Below are 23,296 nucleotides of genomic sequence, written 5' to 3'. Positions count from 1 at the left end.
ACAGTCAAAGGCTTTTGCATAGTCAATGAAGCAGAAGTAAATGTCTTTCTGGAACTCTCTAGCTTTCTCCATAATCCAGCGCATGTTTGCAATTTGGTCTCTGGTTCCTCTGCCTCTTCTAAATCCAGCTTGCACTTCTGGGAGTTCTCGGTCCACATACTGCTTGAGCCTTCCTTGTAGAATTTTAAGCATAACCCAAGAACTAACTTAGTTGGTCTTTAAGGTGCTACTGGAAGGAATTTTTAAATTTTGTTTTGACTATGGCAGACCAAGACGGCTACCTACCTGTAACTTAAAAGCAACAACAGCCACCCGCCTCCTCCCTCGCATGAACCAGTCTCCGGGTCCCTGGGGCCGCTTCCCGCCCTGCCCTCCTCGGCTTCCACTCACCGCTGTCCACCTTGTAGCGCTCGTGCCGGGTGCGGAGCGCCTCGATCTCGCTCTGCTGGTCGGCCAGGAACCGCTCGAGCTTCCCCTGCGCCGACTTGGGCAGCTTGGCCACTTCGGCCCGCTCCAGGACCTGCTGCAGCACCGCCGCCATCTTGGGCGGGATACCTGAGGGAAGGAGCTCGGCGGCGGCGACAACGGCGGAAACGACGACACGCTCCGACCCACAACCCGCCGCGCGCGCCTTTACTTCCGGCCCGTGAGGGGGCTGGGAAAAGGGTTGAGTGGCGGGTCGGGGAGGGCGGGCGCAAGACGCGAGGAGTGGGAGGGAGGGGGGGAGGGAGGTCGGCTTCTACGCACGCGCAAAGGAAGGCGCCGGCTTCCGCAGCAGCTCGAGAACGCAGAGATAGAAATGTAGACATGCCTTCGTCACCATTGCTTCCGGGTAAATAAATATGTAAGTAAATGAATGAATGAATGAATGAAAAGCGTGGGAACGTCCCGCTTTGTTTCTCCAATTTGGGTCTCCAGTTGTTTTATAGGATTACAACTCCCATAATAGCCCTAGCTTGCAGGACCAGAATATTTTGCTTCTAAAAGATTTTCTGGCTTAGGCAAGTCACCTTAGAAAGGATGTCCTGTTACAGGAAAGCTGACAGAGAGCACCCCTCTACAGCTTTTAAACATAATGCATACCACGCAACACACATTTGTAACGTGAACTTCCATGCACATCTGTCTAAGCATCCCTGCAACGCCAATATAATGCCATAACTTGTGACTGCACGCTGGTGCAGCAGTCACAAGATCCATCTTTTTTGTAGTAATCATAATAATAATAATTTATTAGTTATACCCCGCCCATCGGGCGGGGCTTCCCCAGCCACTCTGGACGGCTTCCAACAAAATATTAAAATACAGTAACGCATCGAACATTAAAAGCGTCAAGCCTAGAAAAAGGCGTCAAGAACACCTGTGTAGTTTGGGCTCCAGAAAAATGGAGTTGTCGGTCTTTGTTTAACTTCTATGGTTGCTCAAAGGCTTCCTGGAGAAAAACCCCCTGCTTATTTCTATGGTGAACTATAGAGATTGAAACGCTGCAAAGGCATTTAGGAGCTGAGTGTCCGCCATATCGGGTGTGGCAAGTTCCTTCCTTTTATTGAAACGCCAGAATCAAACGGTTAAACGAATTTTTTAAAAAAAATACGTGAGTGGATTAAAGGTGGCAGATGCAAGCAGTAGAAAGGAATCACGAAGACACAAAAAAGAGGAGGGGTGGTTGGCGCTCTAGCCTTATTTCCGCCACACTCAATATGTCGGCTGCGGAGCGCAGCTTTTTTTCCCCTTATGGGCGCGCGTGTGTCGAGTCTTCATGCGTCACTGAAAGGCGTCCCGGCTGTCAGGAGAGCGGCGGCGGCGCCTCAAGATGACGGACAGTGTGACACCTCAGTGTGTGGCAAAGAAGTTGGACGGTGGGACGCGGGCAGGTGAGAGGGACGGGCTGCCTTACCTGGGAATCTTTCCTCAGAAAGAAATGTCGGTGCCCGACAGATAAGATATCTCGGAAGGAAACTAGAATAGTCAGGGATGGTGGGAGCCGCAGCATAAAAACACTTGGAGGGCGCCATAGCTGTCAACTTCCCCCCCTTTTTTCAGGGAAATTCCCTTATTCCTCGCAGGAAAAGGGAAAAGTGGACAGCTATGGTTGGGGAAGGGACGCAGGTGGCGCTGTGGGTTAAAGCCTCAGCGCCTAGGACTTGCCGATCGAAAGGTCGGCGGTTCGAATCCCTGCGGCGGGGTGCGCTCCCGCTGCTCGGTCCCAGCGCCTGCCAACCTAGCAGTTCGAAAGCACCTCCGGGTGCAAGTAGATAAATAGGGACCGCTTACCAGCGGGAAGGTAAACGGCGTTTCCGTGTGCGGCTCTGGCTCGCCAGAGCAGCGATGTCACGCTGGCCACGTGACCCGGAAGTGTCTCCGGACAGCGCTGGCCCCTGGCCTCTTAAGTGAGATGGGCGCACAACCCCAGAGTCTGTCAAGACTGGCCCGTACGGGCAGGGGTACCTTTACCTTTACCTTTATGGTTGGGGAAGCCTGGCGGAGGTGTGAGGGAAAAGGTCAACGCGGGTGGTGGGTCTGCACCGATATGGGCCCTTTCTGGTGGAATGTGGCTTATTATTATTTATTGAATTTATATACCTCCCTATACCCAGGGGTCTCAGGGTGGTTCACAGAATAAAATCAATATATAAAACCACAAAATAATTACGATAATAATGATAATAATAATAATTTATTTGTACCTTGCCCATCTGGCTGGGTTTCCCCAGCCGCTCTGGGTGGCTTCCAACAAAGATTAAAAATACGTTAATATATATTAATACATAATGTAATAATTATATATATATATATATATATTTGTGTGTGTGTGTATATATATATATATATATATATATATAATAATAATAATATTTAAAATAAATAATACTGTACATAAAAAAACAACAAAATACATAATAAAAAGAAAAACAGCAACCCAATAGCCCCCCCCCAGCACATTTTAAAAGGTCATAGAAGGGGACGACAGAGGATGAGATGGTTGGACAGTGTTCTCGAAGCTACCAGCATGAGTTTGACCAAACTGCGGGAGGCAGTGGAAGACAGGAGTGCCTGGCGTGCTCTGGTCCATTGGGTCAAGAAGAGTCGGAAACGACTAAACAACAACAAAAGCATGTATGACCAAACTGCGGGAGCTAGTGGAAGACAGGAGTGCCTGGCGTGCTCTGGTCCCTGGGGTCACGAGGAGTCAGACACGACTAAACGTCTAAACAACAACAAGGATGTAAATCAGATCAACCAAAGGCTTGTCCTGAGCACATGTGCTTTCTCAGAGTAGAAACCTGCTTTGCTTCTGTTTTCATCCTTTAATTTCCGGTGTTTTGCTCATTTGCCAGCTGCTGACTGGGCTATGGGACATTTGCAATAATGGGAAGGAGCTACTTTGTGGAAGAAGCTGTTGGGCAGTATCTGTCGGAGCTTGCCACTAACTCGCAAGCCCTTCTCACCGGCCTCTTGATAGGGCAGGTAAGTGTGCTATGTGTGTGTTTGTGTGTGTCGAGTGGGACCATATCTACCCACCCTGCTTTCTGTATCATTGTGGTGGAAGCCTCTTCTCTGAATAAATGCTCACAGAGTTTTATTATCAGCATCATCATCACACGTTAAATTAGTTCGTTGCTGCTGTATCTTGCCCATGACTTACAACCAACCAAATGGAAAGACAAATGACCCCACATAGATGCTTTAAAACCAAGTAATTCCTTCTAAAGTTACAATTGGGTGTTTCCAGCTGGCAATTAATAGTTTGATTCTATTACTGTTTACACAGATATAAATTTATTCTTGTTTGTTGGTAAGTATGTTTTGGGTTGCATCTTAAAAGCACAATCCAACAGGAGGGTCTCTTCTGTACATGCCCCATGGAGTCCACACAGGGGAATTTCCTGCTGGTTTCTGCTATTTTGGAGCTGTTCCACTGATTTACTTTGAGATTGATTGTGCATTTAAGCCGATCTCTTCTTGAAATGTCGGAGAATAGTAGTTTTAGAAGGGCTGTCTTATGTTAGTTGTTGCAGAACAGTAACCAATAAGGTTATTTGAGGTTTATTATATTATTCTTACATTTTAGAAGCATTACTTTGAAAACCAAGTTATTTCTGACCAAATCTTGTGTTAAATTTGATATACTGTTAGCTGCTATTATGTTTCCCAGAGAGGGACTAAGTTTTGGGGAGGGGTTTCATTATGGAAACTACTCACAGTTTGAGCTTATGAAGTGACTGAATTAGGCCCACTGAAATGCATAGATTTTAGCCTTCTTGAAACATTCTTTGTGTGTATACATATATACACACGTGTTATGGTAGATGAACAGTTGTAAAAGTGCTGAAGGGTTGAACTTGGATTCTTTTCTCTCTCCAAAGCTACTTCCTTCCTTCCCTATTTCTAGTGTTCCCAGCAAAGAGACTATGTTGTCCTAGCCATTCGAACACCTCCAAAAGAGGAGGAAAGTAAAAGCAATACAAGTCGTCGTTCAGATTTGTCTAATATTGATGAAGAATGGATCGCAGCACACGCCAATCAGGTCATAAACATTCAGTTGTTGCAGTTGCTTTCATTCTGAAAAGTGCTGTTTTTCTTGTAATGCTATTTCACTTCGATAATTGGTTTCTAAGCTACTCCTAAGTACTGTGTTCTTGTAGTTTATAGTCTGAAACTGTAGACCTTCACAAATTTTAGAATGCTATGCATACCTGCGATAGCTATAAACTTAGCTGACTCCTGATACTTCATATCCTGGCATCTTCCTGTCTGTTTTGACTTCTGATGTGGCCTTAACTGTAATTTTGGTCCCAATTTTCAAACCATCATAACATATATATTGGATAGACAAGGTGTTCACCATGATCACTGGAATATTTCATAAATTGGAAGGCCATTGCAAGTATGATGTTTTTACTTGCATTATTATCTTAAGGAAGGCATGGGCAATGTGTGCACTATAATAAGACAAAGATGATGACGATTTATTCAAATTACATACCGCCTTTTATCAACAGATCCTGAAAGAATATTTCTTTCTTAGTTTGTTAAACTTGTAGCCCACCCTCCTACATAGGTAATAGGGAAAGGTTGTGATTTATCTGAGGCCACCCTGAGGAGCAATTTGAAACTGGGTTTGCCTGTTTCAAGCCCCGGTTGCTAGGTGCTGTGCCATATTAGAGTGTGTTGTGGTATTTAATATACTGCTTAAGAATGTGGAAGTTTGACAGATTACTGTGAGTAATGAAAATGGAAAATAAATATATAATTGAAGAATCACAGACATATTGACAAGATCCCTATAGCTTGTAAAGTTTTGCTTGATTATTGTATTGGAATTAGGGTCTGTTCCTTGTAACTGCGCAAATGAGAGGCATTATCCCTTGAATAGCAAAAGGAGGTCACTACCAGTAGACCTTATGTTGCCCATTCCTGAATTAATGTCCTGTAGATATTGTGTTCATGGGCTTGGCAGATGTCACAGGCATACTGATTTTTATCTGCTCTGTTTTTCTACCATGATTGCTGCCACAGTTTGAACTCCCATCAGTCATGTATGTTATACATGGTCAGAAATTGTCAGTTGAATAACAGTGACGTCATTTATATTTGTCTGACTTTGTAGGTGTCACGAATGCTTCCTGGGGGATTGCTAGTCCTTGGTGTCTTCACTGTTGCAGCTCCAGAGCTAGCAAAAGAAATCCAAAATACCCTAAGGAAGGTAAAGGATAATACCCCTAGCATCCCTCTGGACTGAAATCTGGTAAAATAGACCCCCGCGCCCATCAGTAAAATTGCCTAAAGTGTGGAGCATAAAGAGGGTGTGTGCATGGGGCAGGGAGGAGATAGAGAGAGAGACTCACCCTGGAAATTGCTCAGGGCTGCTGCCCAGCTTGCTTGCCTGAGGGGAACCAGTGTGCATGGCAGTGGCGTCTGGCCACGGAAAGTGAGGGCCAAGTAGGGTGCCCTGCAGAAATGGTGTCAGAATGGCATAGGTGGGTATGTGGTGCCTCCCGCCCTTCGCTGCTGGTTGATTGAAGGCCACCTTCCCTCCCTTACACAGCAGCCCCAAGCAAGGGAAAGTCAGTGTTTATTTACCGTATTGGCCTGAATATAAGCAGCACCTGAATAGAAGCCGCACCTTTAAAATGGGGCGGAAAGAAAAAATACCTTAATATAAGCTGCTCCATTTCTCGCTGCTCCTGGCTTCATACTGGGCGAGTTGGGGAGGGAGCCACGCTGCGTTGTCGGCCAGGGAGAGGACAGAGGACTACGTGCGGGGCAGCCACTGCTTTTCAGAGCTCCTGCCACTGTTTGCCTTGTGCTCCTGGCTGCATACTGTAAGGTCGCGAAGATAAGCCGCACTTTAACATTTCAAAGTTGGAATTGGGGGGGGGGGGATGCGGCTTATATTCAGGCCAGTATGGTATTTCGTGGTGACCTGCGTAGAAGCAGTTATACAGTTGTTCGTATGTGGGGTGTGTGCCTGTACTCTTTCTATTTCTTTTTTAATGAGAACTAGAAACCAGTCTTAACTCTCTTCTTAATTCTCTCCAAGCTTGTGTTTTCAGTAGAAAAATCTGTAGCTAGAAAGAGGTTGTGGAGCATCTCAGAAGATGATGTGTCTGACAGAGTTGCCCTTCATCTTTGCTCCGCTACAAAGAAGTATCCTTTTTTTTTTGTTTACATTAAAATTGAGACCTTCATTTTAATGTGTAAAATAGATTTGATTATCTCCTCTGATCTGCCTCAATTAGATAGCTCATGCTACAGTCTTATGCACAATTACTTCTAAGCTGCATTGGAACACAGTTCAACTTGCTTCTGAGTAAACCTGCATAGGATTGTGCGACGATCCAGTTCTTGGTCATGCTGTGTGCCAAAGCCAGTGCTGCCACTCAGCACACGATCAATAGCTTCAAAGGAAACTAACACCATGGTTCATCAACATTATGCATTTGTAGATACAGATGGACTTCTGGGTTTAACGTGATGTTCACATTGTGAGCTACACACTATGAAAAGATTGAAAGAAAGATGATAGGTTTAGATTGCAGCCTTGCAGTCTATCTTGCTTCCCTGCCCCCTGTGCCACTGCCACATCTGCAGCCCTGCCACGCATAGCAGCTGGGGCGAAAGGTTGGGGGGAAGCAGATAATTGTGCGAGCTTGGAGGTGGTGCGGTGATCACGCCCAGATCAGGCCCCATGCTGTTATTTGATGGCAGTGAAATCGGATTGCAATTTAACAGCTCCTGGACCAAACCAGTCCCTCTCTTAGAAAAACCCCGTGTGTCCAAAACCCCATTCTGGGACTTTCTACTGGTTGCAACTGGTGGAAACGGCCAACGGCCCTTCTACCCAAGCAGTCAGCAGGCTTAGCTGGCAAAAGTGGTGGTTTGGACAGTTTTGTCTGTTGGATCTGGTTACTGATTATAAAAAGCAAATGGAACAAATTATTTAACATGGCTCTGTTGGGTTTTCTGGATTACAGGGCTGGGTGCTTTAAATATAGTAGGACCCTTCTCTGATCAACGTGGCATCTCCTTAAGTATTTGGATAATTGCATAAAGTTTGCCACACATCCTGCTACTTCCAAGTTACTGCTTAGAATACATGGTTATTCTCCTACTGCTGCAAAGTTAGCGAGTGTTCAGCCACAGCTGGGAATAAAGACATTGCCATGACATAAAGGAACGGTTGGGAAATGACTTCTTTTTACAAGTGCTTTTTAAATAACATCCTTTAAGCACACTTGGTTATTATTCCTCAATTTGGAACGAATGCTTTGCCGCACTTATGATGTACAAGATCCAAAGGTAAGTTGTGTTTGCTTGTAGGAGGCGATGTTGTTAACTTTAGGCCTAATTTGGCAGGGAACTGTTTTGCAAGCCCCACTTCAAATGATTGGAGGAATCCCTAAAGCTATTGCTGTACTCAATAAACTAACTCATGCACTTCAAGAGAGCCTGCTGAATACATTTTCTTGGTGGAATGGACCAGTCTCTCTCTTGCAATTCTTAGCAGCTTGCATGAAGCATTTAACTTCAGATGCAGCGGTAATACTGCCTTAGACTGCAATTCTGTGCATGTTAATCTAGAGTGAATCCCTTCTGGACATATATGTGGGTAAGCATATGTAGATTGTTTAGACTCTGCAAGAAACATTGAATTATTGCCTTAATAATTTAGCCTCTCCTCTCCTTCTGTTCCCTCCTTCATTTAGAGTACAGCCAAGCCGGCAGACTGGAAATATCAGCATGGCCTTGCCACGTCATGGCTATCTTTAGAATGCACAATTAATGCTAATATACACATCCCACTACCAGTGACCTTGGCCAGCCACGACTTAGAGAAAAACACAAGGGTAACAGAACACTTGCTATGCATGACTTACATCTTGTCTGTTTAAGCTAATATTTATATTTTATATTAATGCTGTGAACTGCCCTGAGATCTATAGATAAGGGGCGGTATGCAATTTTAATAAATTATAATAATATAAGTTAATGTATATTTATATATTGGCTATAATGATATATATCGTTCTGTTGGATTCTGCCTTTCCTTGCTGCTTTCTGAGCCTGGACAGCTTCTGTACTCTGCCCATTAAGCCACTTGGAAGATTCAGGACAGATTTAAAAAATACTTTACACAGTGCCTCGTGAATGTGGCGGCCCTTCTTTAGAGACTATGTTAAAGTGCTGGTATAAGCACTTCTGTAGATGTGTTTACAAAAGACATGTTTTAACTATATTTTGGAATCTAAAATAAAAAAGTGGGCTGTGATCAGCCGTTATGCAGCCCTTCTTAAACTGTTCTGAACTCATTGGAGCAAGGGTGGGGAGCATTTGGCCTTTACATGTTGTTGAACTACAACTCCCATCAGCCTTTACCATTGTCATGCTAGCTGGAGCTGATGGGAGTTCTAGTTCAGCAATATCTGGAGGATCAAAGGTTCACCACCCCTGCCTTGGAGGAATGGGAGGATACAAATGTGATTTTTTTAAAAGTTTAGGGTGTCTGATGATTGAACAGCCCTCTATTGTTCAGGCTTCCATGATGATCGCATGTAAATAAAGATGTACTGGGCTGAACATTAAAGTCATGGATTGTTCAGCAATGCAACATGCCTCCTTTTCTTTTGTTTCTGCTTTAAAGAATGGATTAGCACGATGGGCCAAACAGATAGAGGAAGCTGTATTTCTGATCAATGGTCAAGTTAGAGAGGAAGATGCTGACTTACTGGAAGGGCAGGTAAGTGCTGAACAACGGAGTCTTAATGCTGGCGTAGGTCACAATGTTTAGAAAGGTATGTGTTTTCAGTGGTCAGTTTAGCATAGCTTGACTTGATAAGTACACCTTTATTTTGTAGATAATGGTGCTATTGCAGGAAAGGTGGCCAAATGAATCTCAAATACTGAAGCCATGTGTCTCTTCTGATCAAGCAGTATTTTAACTGTCCACATGGTAGTAAGCAAACCATGCATAATGATTTGCCAGTTGACCAGAAGAAATTTATACACTGTGATCAGAAGGTCAGCGGTTTGAATCCCCGCGATGGGGTGAGCTCCCGTTGCTCTGTCCCAGCTCCTGCCATCCTAGCAGTTCGAAAGCATGCCAGTTCAAGTAGTTAAATAGGTGCCGCTGCAGCGCGAAAGAAAACAGTGTTTCAGTGTGTTCTGGTTTCCGTCACGGTGTTCTGTTGTGCCAGAAGTGGTTTAGTCCTGCTGGCCACATGACCCAGAAAGCTGTCTGTGGACAAATGCCGGCTCCCTCGGCATGAAAGCGAGATGAGCGCCACAACCCCATAGTCACCTTTGACTGGACTTAACCATCCAGGGATCCTTCACCTTTTACCTTTATACTTGGTAACTGGTAAACTGTGTTCCTCCTTTCAGAATGTTCACCTGTCTCCCAGAGTCAAGGGCAATCGCTCAGTAGTAGCCTGCATGCTTTTCATGCAGAAGATCCCCTCTTTGCTCTCTGACATTTCCAGGTAGAGCTGGGAGAGACCCCTGTCCAAAATCCTGGAAAGCCACAGTAGTTAGTGTAGACAGTTCTGAGTTAGATGGATTTGTGGTCTGATCTGGTATGAGACAGCGTCCTGTGGAGTAAAAGAGTATCCCACTAGGATGAGAAATTTGGGATCATTGTGATTGTGGCAATTTATATTTTGTGTGTCTTTAAAAAGAAATGAAAAAACCCTCTTTCCTATCCGACTTCTTTTTTACAGCAAGGTATTCTGCATCTCCATGCATTGGTCATTTTTCACCACCAGTTTGATGTACCTAGTCTATGTGTTTATTTTCTGAAACTGGATACCTAATGTTTTGGGGCTTTATATCGTGAAATGTATTTTGCGTATAGGGCTTCCCAAAGTCCTGAGTGACCAACATAGTGCTATGTAGCCTTGACTGCTGAGGGCTGAGCCCAAGGATAGAATTTGCAGTTTTGTTTGTTCTTCCACACAAATGCAGAATTAAAGATTGTTAGGAGAAAACGTGCAACGTTTTTGAAAAAAAAAGTATCCAACATTTATCTTGTAAAATTCACAACACCCAAATTCTATCTTTGGATATGGAACACATGAATTATTCTCTCTGCCATTTTCTGTGTTTCAATTATCTTTACAGAAAAAGTCTGCAAGAGGAAACACGCCATCAGCTACTCAGAGCCTTGATGTTCGGGTTTTAATGCAATTGGTAAGTAAATTCACCACTGCAATGGTAAAAAGAGAGTGATGTTAAAAGTCTCTGGTTTAGTTCTATGAATTCACTCGATGGCCTTATGTAATGTACTGTTTGTTGGCCTCCATGGGGCAAACAGTAAAGGCCTATGAATATCTCCATGGAGAAGGTCATTTCCTTTTCTTCCATGCTGATTTAAATTCCCACAGGATTCTTGTTTGAGCCTGATGTTTGGGATCTTAGGAGCTATAAGAGATGCAAGCTGGGAAGTCCCCTGTTGAAGCCTCCCATTCCCTACCTAAATTGTGGAATTTCCAGCAGAGATGCAGAACATAGCACATAACACTTTATAGCTACTATCTCTCACCATCAGTGATGAGCACTAAAAGGGCTATTCAAGTGTTTAGTATTAATAGTCTAAGCCAGCCTTTCTCAACCTTAGGTTCCCATGGTGTTGTTGGACTAAACATCATCCCTGACTGACTATGGATTATGAGAGTTGTGGTAAACTGTAGGGTGTAAATCTTACTCTAAAGGTGTTGTAGGTTGCCGACATATAGAGATGAAGTTGCCAGTCAAATCAGTTGGGGTCTGTACAGATGTTCCAAGAGGCCAGATGAAAAAGTAGAGGCCCTTATGCTCAGTGGCTTGATGCTTATCCTCAAAAGATTAACATGGCTGTGACAGCAGAGCATCTAATTTTGACAAGCTGTTTTTTAACTGAGACTGAAGCTTAAATCGTGAGTGTTAAAACCATAATTTATATTGCTGGTGAAAACTGTTGTTCATGTAGGCCAGGCTTCCTCAACCTCGGCCTACAATGTTTTTTGGCCTACAACTCCCATGATCCCTAGCTAGCAGGACCAGTGGTCAAGGATGATGGGAATTGTAGTCTCAAAACATCTGGAGGGCTGAGGCTGAAGAAGCCTGATGTAGGCTGATCCCTTGTTGATTTCCCATGCCCCAAATGCTGATCAATAGTACTTTCAGAATGATAGCAACACTTGTCATCTTCTTGTACAGAGGGGAAAGGGAATAAGCCTGCAGTGTGAATACTAGAAAGCTCCATGTTTTAATGTTGCAAAAGGTTAGGTTAAATATATTTTGGTGAGAACATATCGTAGCATATAAAACAGCAGGAGAATTTTAAAACTGTAAACTCTGGAAATGTTAAAGTGGTCAAGAAATTGAGAAATCTGTGCTTGAGACTTCTTTATGTTTTCTCTTTCAGTCACGTAGTTTAAACGCCAGATCCACAGCAACAGTCCAGATATGCAGCGGCTCCATAAATCTTAAAGGTGCTTTAAAATGCAAAGCTTACATCCATAATAACAAGCCCAGAGTTAAAGATGCTGTTAAGGTACTTTTGCTGCCCTTCAGTCTACTGAAGGATTTGGTCTTAATCCTTTCATCCCAGATATTTTAGCAAGCAAGCAAGCAGATTTTGTTGTGTTTTCAGAAACCTGCCATCATACAATTTCAGCATAAAGGTCCTCAAACTGTTTAGTTTTCTACTGAGCATTAATCCAGAATAAATTTGTAAAAACTAAAAGAACAATAGCATACAAATGAACCTAATGGAACGGTATAGTACAGTGGTACCTCGGGTTACATACGCTTCAGGTTACATATGCTTCAGGTTACAGACTCCGCTAACCCAGAAATAGTACCTCGGGTTAAGAACTTTGCTTCAGGATGAGAACAGAAATCGTGCTCCAGCGGCGTGGCGGCAGCAAGAGGCCCCATTAGCTAAAGTGGTGCTTCAGTTTAAGAACAGTTTCAGGTTAAGAACAGACCTCTGGAACGAATTAAGTACTTAACCCGAGGTACCACTGTATACAGTTGCATAGAGTTCAGAAGGGAAATTCCTAGCTAGGAGTTTCACAATTATATCCTTACCTACGTTCATTTAAATTTTTAGCAGTTTTTGTCAAAACAGCCATTATGAATTATACTGTTCTGAACGTGACATACCTACTCTGATCAGACAGTAAATATAGTAACTTCTCATCTATTGATTTCCTTCTGAGTTTCAACAGTAGTTGCAACATTTAGATCACAGTTCCATATACATTTCATGCCCCTGTAAAGATGTGTTTGATCCTCCACAGCTAATGAATTGCATTAGCATTCCACCTTGGGAGTCCAGGGTTTGGCTGTCCTCTCCTGGGTTTCTGTATGTCTCAAGGGCATCCCATATCTCACATGCGTCTGGGATAAAGGGAAATATAGTGAGAGCAGGAGCCTCCAGCCTCTCCATCTCCAGCCCCTGCAACTGAGGATGCTAAGGATGCTTCCGTTTACTTCCAGTATCTGCCTTCCTGCTCAGTTTTCTTCCGTTGAAGGAACCATAAGCAGGTAGCATTTGCAACATGTTCAACAGCTGCCAGTCTCATTTCTGGGTTCCTTTGGCATTCTAAAAGATGCAATCTCAGGGCTATATTACCCATTCTTTGGCCCTTCGCCCCAAACTGGACCAGCTACCCGGCCCTGAAGGCAGGCTGAGCTTTCACATATTGCTTGTTTAACCTTTAATACCTCCCTGAGTTGTTGCCCAGTGGAAAGAGGCTTCAAACGCTGGAATGTCTTTGTATCTTTTTGTTCTTGCCTTTGCAGGCCTTGAAGAGAGATATAATAAACACTCTCTCTGATCGTTGTGAAATGTTATTTGAAGACCTGCTTCTAAACGAAACACCAGGAAAAAAAAGTAAGAGCGGGTGGAAGGAATTGTACGACTATATCTAGTTGTGTTTTTTTAATTGCTTTTGAATTTGGATTTTAAAAATGAATTCCTTCTAAGGAATAGGAGGACATGCTTATTTATTAGTGAAAACAAGGCTGGAGTCATGTAAGTCCATGTGTCTGAGTACTGCATGTGAAAGCTGCTTATACTACTCTAACAATAACTAGGTTTTTTCCCGAGCAAATTATTCAAACTAGTTTCTCCCCATTGCTTTTTTTTTTTTTTGAGGGGAGGGGAGGGCAATGAATGCAAACTTAACTGCTTGCAGCACAATCTGATGCGTGACCTAGATGTCACTGCACCATTGAAACGGCAATATTATTAATTGCCTGCAATTTTCAGTTGCCTCTTTAGGTGGCATAGTTTGTCTACATATGTGCATGCTTTTGCATATTATGGGCCAACTAAGTTTGCTTTTTAGAGTTAAAACAAATAGTTTAGGCTCATTTCCCCTTCTTCTTCAAAGCATTCTGTGCCCTCAAGTTTGCTTTTTGTCATTTTGTCAGGAGAGCAAGTAAAACATCCCGGTTAATTTTTTTGTGGCAGCTTCCCACCTTCCTCAGCAAACTGCTTCTCCAGCACATCATTTGGCCTTGGTATCAAAAGTTAGGAGCAGAGCCATTGAAATTAATGGACTGGTCCATTCATCTCATTGCTTCCACTTTGAGTGGAACTTGGTTGGCTACAATCTAATATATAAAATCTCTCTTCCCCACCCCCGGAATAAATCCAGCTTGGAAGACCAGGCAGTGGCTTCAGCAGACTTACAGCCTTGTAAAAGAATTTGTGGAGCTTTACTGAGAAATTATATTTTCCTCCATGTTTGTGGGCTATTCTGAGTGATCAGTCTCTGTGGCGCAGGATAGCAGACTTGAGATCCCCTTGGCACAGCCATGGCAACACCGCTGCTAGTTGGTCCCTTCTGCCAGATCTTCAGACATGCATTCCGTGTCAGCACCAATGCTATGGAAAGATGCAAGTTGGTGACATTGTTATATTGTATGTTTCATTTTTCAGATTTGATACCTCGCCAAGTAATCCATATGTTTCTTGCAGCACCTGCAGTGCAGGTTAAATTAATATAAAATTGAGATTGCGTAATTAGGGCATGTAACACACCTATACAGACATAGCACTGATGCTGCCTGAACACATAAACACTGGAGTATATACTAGTAGTCACAGTGTCCCTTAGTGGTGTTCAATATTTTATTAATAATATTTTATTTTATATTTCTGTTTTAGATTCTGAAAGGGAGTACCACACCTTGCCTTGCAGAGTGTTTGCTCCCATCGTTGGGTCCAGCGTGTTGCTGTGCGACTATAAGTTTGGAGACGAGACAGCCAGGGAAATCCAAGAGCGCTTCCTTGAGATGCTGGATCAAGCTGTTCAACCAGAGGATTTGCAGACTGCTGAGGAAATGAATATGGGTAAATATAGCCACTAAGTTAAGAGGCGGATTACGCTTTGCCAGGAATTACTGAGAAGCTCAACCTGTGGAACAAGCAGAGCTTAACACTGGCTCCTAAAATGTTTTCTGCCTCAAACCTGAGCCTGAACAAGTGACGTCCAAGCAAGAGGGAAAGTTGGGTTTAGGCTATTCACTTTCATCCATATTGGTCTAAATGGTGGCATTACTGGAAACATGGTAGTGGGGCCTACTGATGTGGCGGGGTCTGCCAAAGGTCAGTACAAAACAACTTTAAACATAAAATGTGAGAGAATACCTACAAGATTTTAATAATAATAATAATAATTTTTATTTATACTCTGCCCTTCCTGGTTTAAAAACCAGGCTCAGGGCGGCTAACAACAAATATAAAACATTGATTAAAATGTGACTTAAAAACAGCATAAAACAGCATAGAATACAACATAAAATGCAGCATCAATATCAATAAAATTCAAAAATTCAGGGCTCATTTTTGGAAGAAAAAAAAACACACCCAGTCAGTAGACATTGAATGATCACCAGGGCTAACTGGCTAAGTTGGTCCTACTAGGGCCAGCAAGGAGACCAGGGAAGAATTTAAATGTGGGGTCACAGAAAGGGTTTCTTCATAGAAGAGGAAAGGGAAAAGGGAATAGTAAAAAGGTAAAGGGACCCCTGACCATTAGGTCCAGTCGTGACCGACTCTGGGGTTGTGGCGCTCATCTCGCCTTATTAGCCGAGGGAGCCGGCGTACAGCTACCGGGTCATGTGGCCAGCATGACTAAGCCGCTTCTGGCGAACCAGAGCAGCGCACGGAAACGCCGTTTACCTTTCCGCCGGAGTGGTACCTATTTATCTACTTGCACTTTGACGTGCTTTTGAACTGCTAGGTTGGCAGGAGCAGGGACCGAGCAACAGGAGCTCACCCCGTCGTGGGGATTCGAACCGCCGACCTTCTGTTCGGCAAGTCCTAGGCTCTGTGGTTTAACCCACAGCGCCACCCGCGTCCCTAAAGGGAATAGAGAATAGAGGATCAGGCTAATTCAAATTGAAGGCAAGGCGGAATAGCTCTGTCTTACAGGCCCCACAAATAATAACATTTAATAACATTTATTTTTAAAAAGTAGCTTGTAATGCTTCTTAGGCCTTGCACTCAGTCCGAAATTGGGAACTTCTTATTCACCTTTCTGAGTAAAGACCAAGCTAGATGTGGCCAAAACAGTCCCAGGTGGAATCTTCCAACATCTATCTTTTCCTAAAAGCAACACCATGGGATTTTGAATGATCTCCTCCGCTTCCAGTCAAAATGATACCTGAGCAGTATGTTTTTCCTTTTGCAGCTAATTGCACTTAGGCAATATTTGAATTAGGGCCACAGCACGGCGGGAAACACTACAGCCACAGTCCAAATCAGAACAAGAAAGTTGTCTTTGGAGAGCCAGCCAGGAACCTTCTGCATTACGTCTAGTTTGGCACTTGGTAAAAGAGCAAAAGACTTGTTTTCTTTGTGTAAAACCAAAACTGAATATTCACGCAAGAAGAATGCCTCGCAAGACGAAAAACTCGCTAGACGAAAGGGTTTTCCGTTTTGTTTTGTTTTATAATTTTTTTTATTAAGGGTTTTTTCTTTAAAATACAAAAAAAAGAAACAACATATGCAAATAACAAGAAACAAACATAGTAATTAGCATCATGTAGTAACCAACTTTTCTTCATCTTTGGACTTCCTCACATCTCCCGCTCCTGCATTCCATATTTAATAGAACTTTAATCAGCAATTTGTCACCTTATTTCCATTCTTATTATACACATTTTCAATAGTTTGTCCCTAACTTTGAATATAATCTAAGTCTTAAATACCTAATTTTAACATATTTTTTGTTCAAAATTTATTATTCTCATAGAATCCACTCATTCTCATACTCTTTTCGACTAACTTTATGGTGCCCTGTTGTTTTCAAATCTCTCATCCTTCTTAACATTCATATAGTTTACAGTGTCTTTGTAAATAGTCCTTAAATTTCTTCCAATCCTCCTCCACTGCTTCTTCTCCCAGGTCTCGGATTCTGCCAGTCATTTCTGCCAGCTCCATGTAGTCCATCAGTTGCATCTGCCATTCTTCCAGCGTGGGCAAATCTTGAGTTTTCCAATATTTCGCTACAAGTATCCTTGCTGCTGTTGTTGCATACATAAAAAATGTTCGATCATTCTTTAGCACCCTCTGGCCGACAATGCCCAAAAGGAAGGCCTCTGGTTTCTTGGGGAGGGTATACTTAAATACCTTTTTCAGCTCATTATATATCATTTCCCAGAAGGCCTTAACCTTAGGGCAAGTCCACCAGAGGTGAAAGAACGTTCCTTCAGTTTCCTTACATTTCCAACACTTATTATCTGACAGGTGGTATATTTTTGCTAGCTTGACTGGGGTCATGTACCACCTATATATCATTTTCATAATATTTTCTTTCAAGGCATTACATGCCGTAAACTTCATATCGGTGGTCCATAACTTTTCCCAGTCAGCAAACATGATATTATACCCAATGTCCTGTGCCCACTTTATCATAGCTGATTTAACCGTTTCATCCTGTGTATTCCACCTCAGCAGCAAGTTATACATTCTTGAAAGTAATTTAGTCTTAGGTTCTAACAGTTCTGTTTCCAATTTCGATTTTTCCACCTGGAATCCTAACTTTTTATCCAGTTTAAAAGCCTCTTTAATCTGAGCATAATGTAGGCAATCTCGCACTTTATCTTTTAGTTTCTCCATACTCTGCAATCTCCAGTTGTCTCCATCGAAAGGGTTTTCCGTTTTGGAGGTGCTTCGCAAAACGAATTTTCTATGGGCTTGCTTCGCAAAACGAAAATGTCTTGCAAGTTCCTGCGGGTTTTTTCCCTTCCCCCCCCCCTTTTTCTAAGCCGCTAAGCCGCTTATCTGCTTATCCGCTAAGCTGATAAGCCGCTAAAAGCCGCTAAGCCACTAATAGCACTAATCCGCTAAGCCGTCAATGGGCTTGCTTCGCAAGACAACAAAACCGCTAGACGAAGAGAATCGCGGAACGGATTCTTTTCGTCTTGCGAGGCACCACTGTATAAACTTGGAAAATAGCCCTTGCCTGTGGCTATGGTCCTGGCATGAAAGCAAGGACAATGGAAAGGAAAAAGGCAACACGACAGCTAAAAGTTCTAGAAACTTGGGTTGTTTGAAACGAGGCGATTCTGCCCTCTAATACTGTATAGATTATGTTGACTACCTTATACAGTGATACCTTGGTTTGCGAACAGCCTAGTCTCCGACCATTTTGGATTGCGACCAGTTCAAACCTGGAAGTGCACGTTTTATTACTACCCAATTTTTTTGGTTTACAAACAATTTTTTTGGATTACGACCCCCCCCCCTTTTTTTTGAGGCCCCACTGGCGAAAGCGTGCCTTGGGTTACAACCTGTTTTGGTTTACGAACGGACCTCTGGAACGGATTATGGTTGTAAACCAAGGCACCACTGAAACTTTCCATTTTGGGTCCATAGTTCAGTCCTTATGCTGTCGCACCCACTGTTTCTAGTGCTCTCCTGTCCTTCTCTGGTTAGCTTTCTTAACAGTCCCTAAAACAAATTAACTTGAGTCACTTTAGAAGTTTGTAGTTGGAATTAATAAATAATCCATAAATTAGCTTGCACTTAAAAAAACCAAAACCAAAACCCTAACTTGTTTGGATATGGAATTTGCTATGCTTTTCTATTCTTTAGCATAAGCAAATACGTTTTGCATCAGGAATTTCCTTCGCTAAATCCCTGTTGCTACCATCAAGGGGTTAAGTCCTCTTGAGTAGATCAACACAAATAAGATTTCAGCAGGGTAATCCCTTCTCCTGTACTCATTCTTTCTTATCTAGTGGAAGACCTAATGAACTCAAGCAATAGGTCTTCTGGCCTCTACAGAGCTGTGTAGCTATGAGTCACTTTTGAGTCGCTTCTGGCGTTATTGTTGAGATAAAGCCTTCCTAGCATTTTTAGACCCTGAGATATGAGGTTTAAGCCTCACTTCAGTGGTTGTGTGTGCGTAAGTAAGACCCGTGACTGTAGGTATTCTGTACTCGGACTAAATTACGCACATGCGTTTTGCATATGTTTACTTGCAGCTGATCCTACAGTTTTCTGAAGAGTTTGGACAAGGCTATGTGTTACTGGGCAAGGAGGGGAGACAAGAGTGTGAGAATGGGATTAGGGTGAATCCACAAAGACCATTTTTGTATCTTCTTTCTTAAACCAGTTGAAGTAACCCCCCTGAAGGAATTCCAAGATGTTGTGCAAGAGAAACGGTTGACTAAAGAAGTGCTTCTGTTGAAGCTTCATCAAAATATAGGTAGGTATTGCTCTTGCACCAATGGAAGCAATGAGTGGTATTCAACACTAGTCCAACTTGGAGTAGACTTATTGCATTTATCTGCATGACTAATTTAGATTCATTAATTTCAAAAGCTCTACTCTGAACAGGATTTAGCCGAATACAACCCAGGGGGAAATGTGAAACAGGTGCAGTCGTTGTGGTTGATATTGTCGCCCCAAATGAGCATTCTCTCTACAGTGCATCAGATTGAGCATTCCAATTTCAAAGGTCATCTGTGATGCCTCATTGGGTATAAAGAACTGAGGGTAGCATGACAGGGTCCTACTAGAACAGAAACGCAGTCTGTTTTGCCAGTGTTTTGCACTTACTTAGCCACCCCTTTAGGATACTGCATGCCAGCAGGGGCACAATTATAACAATTCGTGAAAGCAGCAGAATTCAGATGCCTGCTGTGTTAACCTGAACATTTGTTTTAATTTCCTTCCTTCCTTTCCTTCAAAACAAAAACAGTTTGCCAAGGCAGCAATCCTGTATCCATTTACCTGGGAGTAAACTTCACTGAAACCAGCGGTACTTAGTTCTGAATAGACATGTGTGGGAATGTACTGTAAAATGGGAGTGGTTTTAGTTAGCGTAAAAGGTAAAGGTACCCCTGACCATTAGGTCCAGTCGCGGAAGACTCTGGGGTTGTGGCACTCATCTCACTCTATAGGCCAAGGGAGCCAGCGTTTGTCCGCAGACAGCTTCCGGGTCATGTGGGCAGCATGACTAAGCTGCTTATGGCGAACCAGAACAGCACACGGAAATGCCATTTACCTTCCCACTGGAGCGGTACCTATTTCTCTAGTTGCACTTGATTGCTTCCAAACTGCTAGGTGGGCAGGAGCTGGGACTGAACAATGGGAGCTCACCCCGTTGTGGGGATTCGAACCGCTGACCTTCCGAACAGCAAGCCCTAGGCTCTGTGGTTTAGACCACAGCGCCACCTGCGTCCCTTTAGTTAGGGAACAAGCATCTATTCCTCAAAGCGTGGGGCAAGGTGGCAGGACAAACTACTCTAGGCAATGCCCTGATACAGCTGTTTGACTGTTGGCCTTAGAGCAGAGTATAAATAAAATTATAGGCATATAGGAGCGACTAGAGAAAGTAAAAAACAAAAACACACAAATTAAGTCTACAGTCTCTCATCTTTTCCATTCTTTCTCACTTGCTTTCTTGATATCTGTTATCTGAGTCTTTTGTGGTTGTGGTTGATATCTGTGATGCCTGAATCTCCGAGTGCAAAAGGATAGAATGAGTTATGCATGTCAGAGGCCTCGGATAGATCCCTGAGCTAAGGTAACGGCAGTTGAAGAAAGGGGCTGGGATTAGTCAGTGCACAGAGAGGAAGTGTTATTGTCACATGTCTGGTAAAGCCTTTGCAATGTATGGTGGAGCAACAGGATTTCACTTGCCCTGCCTTGCCTAATGTGCTCCATGTCATGTGTAATTGATGTGTATATGTGTCAACACCTTTATAGTGTCTGTGAATCAGCTTTGAAGGTCCTGTTTCTACATTTTGTGGTAACGTTAATGTGCCTGAAATTTGGAGCAGATCTAGCCCAGGTCCAGTCAATTATCTCTCTATCTTTTTGTCTGCAAGCTGAACCTAGCCAGCAGAGATCTGGTAAACCTCAGTCTGTTTCCAGACCTTATTTGAACAGGGGCAGTAAAAACTGTCAGCCTCTCTGCATATTCAGCCTCATAAGTGTGGGGCACCCCACATGCTCACACCTTTCAAGTTTGCTGGGTGAAGGTCATGTATCAATCGTGAAATTAGATTTTGTGCACAGACTTGTCAGCTACATGTTACATCCAACACACAGAAGCAAGGTGGGGCCTGGATTCGATCTGTGCAATTGTGCGGCATACTTTGCGTTGTCTGTGACGGAATTGAGAAAATATGCGTATCGTTGAAGAGAATGGAAATGGCTATCTGAACCCTTATATATTTTGAATGTTGCTGGTGAACAAGTACTGTGTTTCAGGGACTTCCATTGTGTCTCTGCTAATGTCTTTCCCACTCCTTGCTTTTTGACAATCAAGTTCTCCTTTTTACGTACTGAATTTGCCTTTCCTTTGTCATTTTTAGGAGTGGTGATAGCAGTGGCTGTCGCAATATCCGCAGCAGCCTTCTCCTTCAACTATTTCAGCGACTAGGCTTCAGATACTAAGAGCTAACCTGAAAACTCCAGCCGCCCCGGATGCCCTCTAAAGATGCACGCTTCCAGAACCGATTGCTTTAACAACCAAGTGTGTCACCTAACAATGCCAATTAGCAGAAGCTATCCTTATTTAGAACAGCTATCCTGTTTCTGCATGCCATAGTGTAGGTGGTATGATTTTTAAGAGAGTGTGTTGGGTGGGAGACCAACACTATCAACTGGCAGGTTAATACGACATTACTTTCCCAAGTTCACAAAGAATTTGTCAAATGTCTACTTACCTTTCCACTTACTAATTAAAAGGACCATTGTTAAAGTTGTTATTTTGTGTTTTTCTAGAAATGCTGAAGCTATGTGCGATTGTGCAAAGTTTGCTTTCTTCTTTAAACTGCCCAACACTTTAAAAAAAACCTTATGAGTCTTAGTTCTCCCCTTCCCCCTATTTCTGTGAACATCACTGGGGTGTCTAGGAGAGGGTTTGGGACCCATTCCTGCCTTGGCAATCTCCTAGGGCTTCATGCCAACGGTGTGCGAGGTCAAATGCAAAAGGGGCCAGAATAATGGGTGTGACATTTAAAGGTAAAGGTAAAAGGACCCCTGACCATGAGGTCCAGTCGTGACCAACTCTGGGGTTGCGGCGCTCATCTCACTTTATTGGCCAAGGGAGCTGGTGTACAGCTTCCAGGTCATGTGGCCAGCATGACTAAGCTGCTTCTGATGAACCAGAGCAGCGCACGGAAACACCGTTTACCTTCCCGCCAGAGTGGTACCTATTTATCTACTTGTACTTTGACATGCTTTTGAACTGCTAGGTTGGCAGGAGCTGGGACCGAGCAATGGGAGCTCATCCCGTCGTGGGGATGCGAACCGCCAACCTTCTGATCGGCAAGTCCTAGGCTCTGTGGTTTAACCCACAGCGCCACCCGTGTCCCTGGTGTGACATTTAGCTGTATACAATAGGCTACATTCCAGCTAGATGCAGTTTCATTAGTATAAGAAAAGGTAGCTGGGCCCTTTCCTTTTTTGTAGACACGCGATCCTCATCATTTTCTTAAACCGCAGCAGCTAAACAGCAGCCTATGGAGGTGTTGCGTTGCCACTTAGCGATTTAATATCCTAGTCTATTTTGCAAGCGAGAGCTGCAGTCATCACTTGGCCCTCCGGCTTGTAGAAGCCTCCCTTGCGTGATTACTCTTCTTCCAACACGCAACAGGAAAAAAAACATCCACAAATGAGAGATCGTGTTCAAAGGGATTCTGAATTTATAGGATGATCATGCCTGTTATCTGGGGGATATATTTATGATCTGACAGGAAACCTCAGAAGTAATTATGTCTTACATGCTATTTTAGGAAGCTAGCAGTTAAAAGAAAAACGGGGAAAGCCCAGGAATGCAGCGGTTGGAGCCACCGAAGGCTGATTCATCAGAGGTGTGTCCTCTTGAGGGAAGTTTAGGGCTTGTAACGCTTCCCCCTCTGTCCTGAGTTGTGTGCCAGCCCTTCACTTGGGAGTACTAGTGAGAACTTGACTTGAAGAATATCCACCTGTTTAATTCTCAGTCCATCAGTTGTCTCCTTTGCCCTCCGTTCGTAGACACATGCTGTCCACCCTGTGGGATGGCTCTACAAAGCCAGGTGGTTTTAATAACACCATGCTTAATGGGATTTACACATCTCCATTCTACGCTTGGAAATGGGAGAAGGTGGGATAGCCTAGGGTGGAACACCTGGTTTATAACGTGACACATTCAAGTTGAAGTTCAGGGGTTTCCCCCCCTCCTTTTATGAACAAAGGGCAGGAAAGGCCTAGCCCTTCTTTTTGTGTGTGTTTGCATGCTGCTGGGTGAAGTGAATTAAGACACCTGTGAGGGGTGTGCCTTGAGGGGGAACCCCA

General features: G+C 43.4%; 2 protein-coding genes across 6 annotated transcripts in view; one reads left to right on the top strand and one right to left on the bottom strand.

Annotated features, from left to right (window-relative positions):
- The window catches only part of TPR (translocated promoter region, nuclear basket protein), a 62,368-nt gene extending 61,794 nt beyond the window's left edge, over positions 1-574 (bottom strand). For both annotated transcript variants that reach the window (XM_079980997.1, XM_079980998.1), the window contains exon 1: positions 391-574. In XM_079980997.1, coding sequence (XP_079837123.1) covers positions 391-541 — 151 coding nt within the window. In that variant the 5' untranslated portion in view covers positions 542-574. The remainder of the gene's footprint in view (positions 1-390) is intronic.
- A 1,158-nt stretch (positions 575-1,732) lies between these two features.
- ODR4 (odr-4 GPCR localization factor homolog) lies at positions 1,733-21,722 on the top strand. Of its 4 annotated transcripts, none has more exons than XM_079982269.1 (14): positions 1,733-1,874; positions 3,339-3,468; positions 4,394-4,528; positions 5,612-5,707; positions 6,545-6,651; positions 7,767-7,803; positions 8,211-8,351; positions 9,146-9,241; positions 10,621-10,689; positions 11,906-12,034; positions 13,291-13,381; positions 14,663-14,848; positions 19,122-19,214; positions 21,331-21,722. In XM_079982269.1, the coding sequence occupies exons 2-14, from the start codon at positions 3,370-3,372 to the stop codon at positions 21,396-21,398; spliced, it is 1,347 nt and encodes a 448-aa protein (XP_079838395.1). In that variant the 5' UTR covers positions 1,733-1,874; positions 3,339-3,369; the 3' UTR covers positions 21,399-21,722. The 4 variants fall into 4 exon arrangements, with proteins under 4 accessions (XP_079838395.1, XP_079838396.1, XP_079838397.1 ...); XM_079982270.1 differs by having other exon boundaries at positions 6,545-6,652; positions 7,771-7,803; XM_079982271.1 differs by lacking the exon at positions 4,394-4,528.
- Positions 21,723-23,296: the final 1,574 nt, after the last annotated feature.

This window comes from Podarcis cretensis (genome assembly GCF_951804945.1).
Source record: "Podarcis cretensis genome assembly, chromosome: 6".
NCBI classification, from domain to species: domain Eukaryota; kingdom Metazoa; phylum Chordata; class Lepidosauria; order Squamata; family Lacertidae; genus Podarcis; species Podarcis cretensis.
This window is presented reverse-complemented; position numbering and strand designations above follow the sequence as displayed.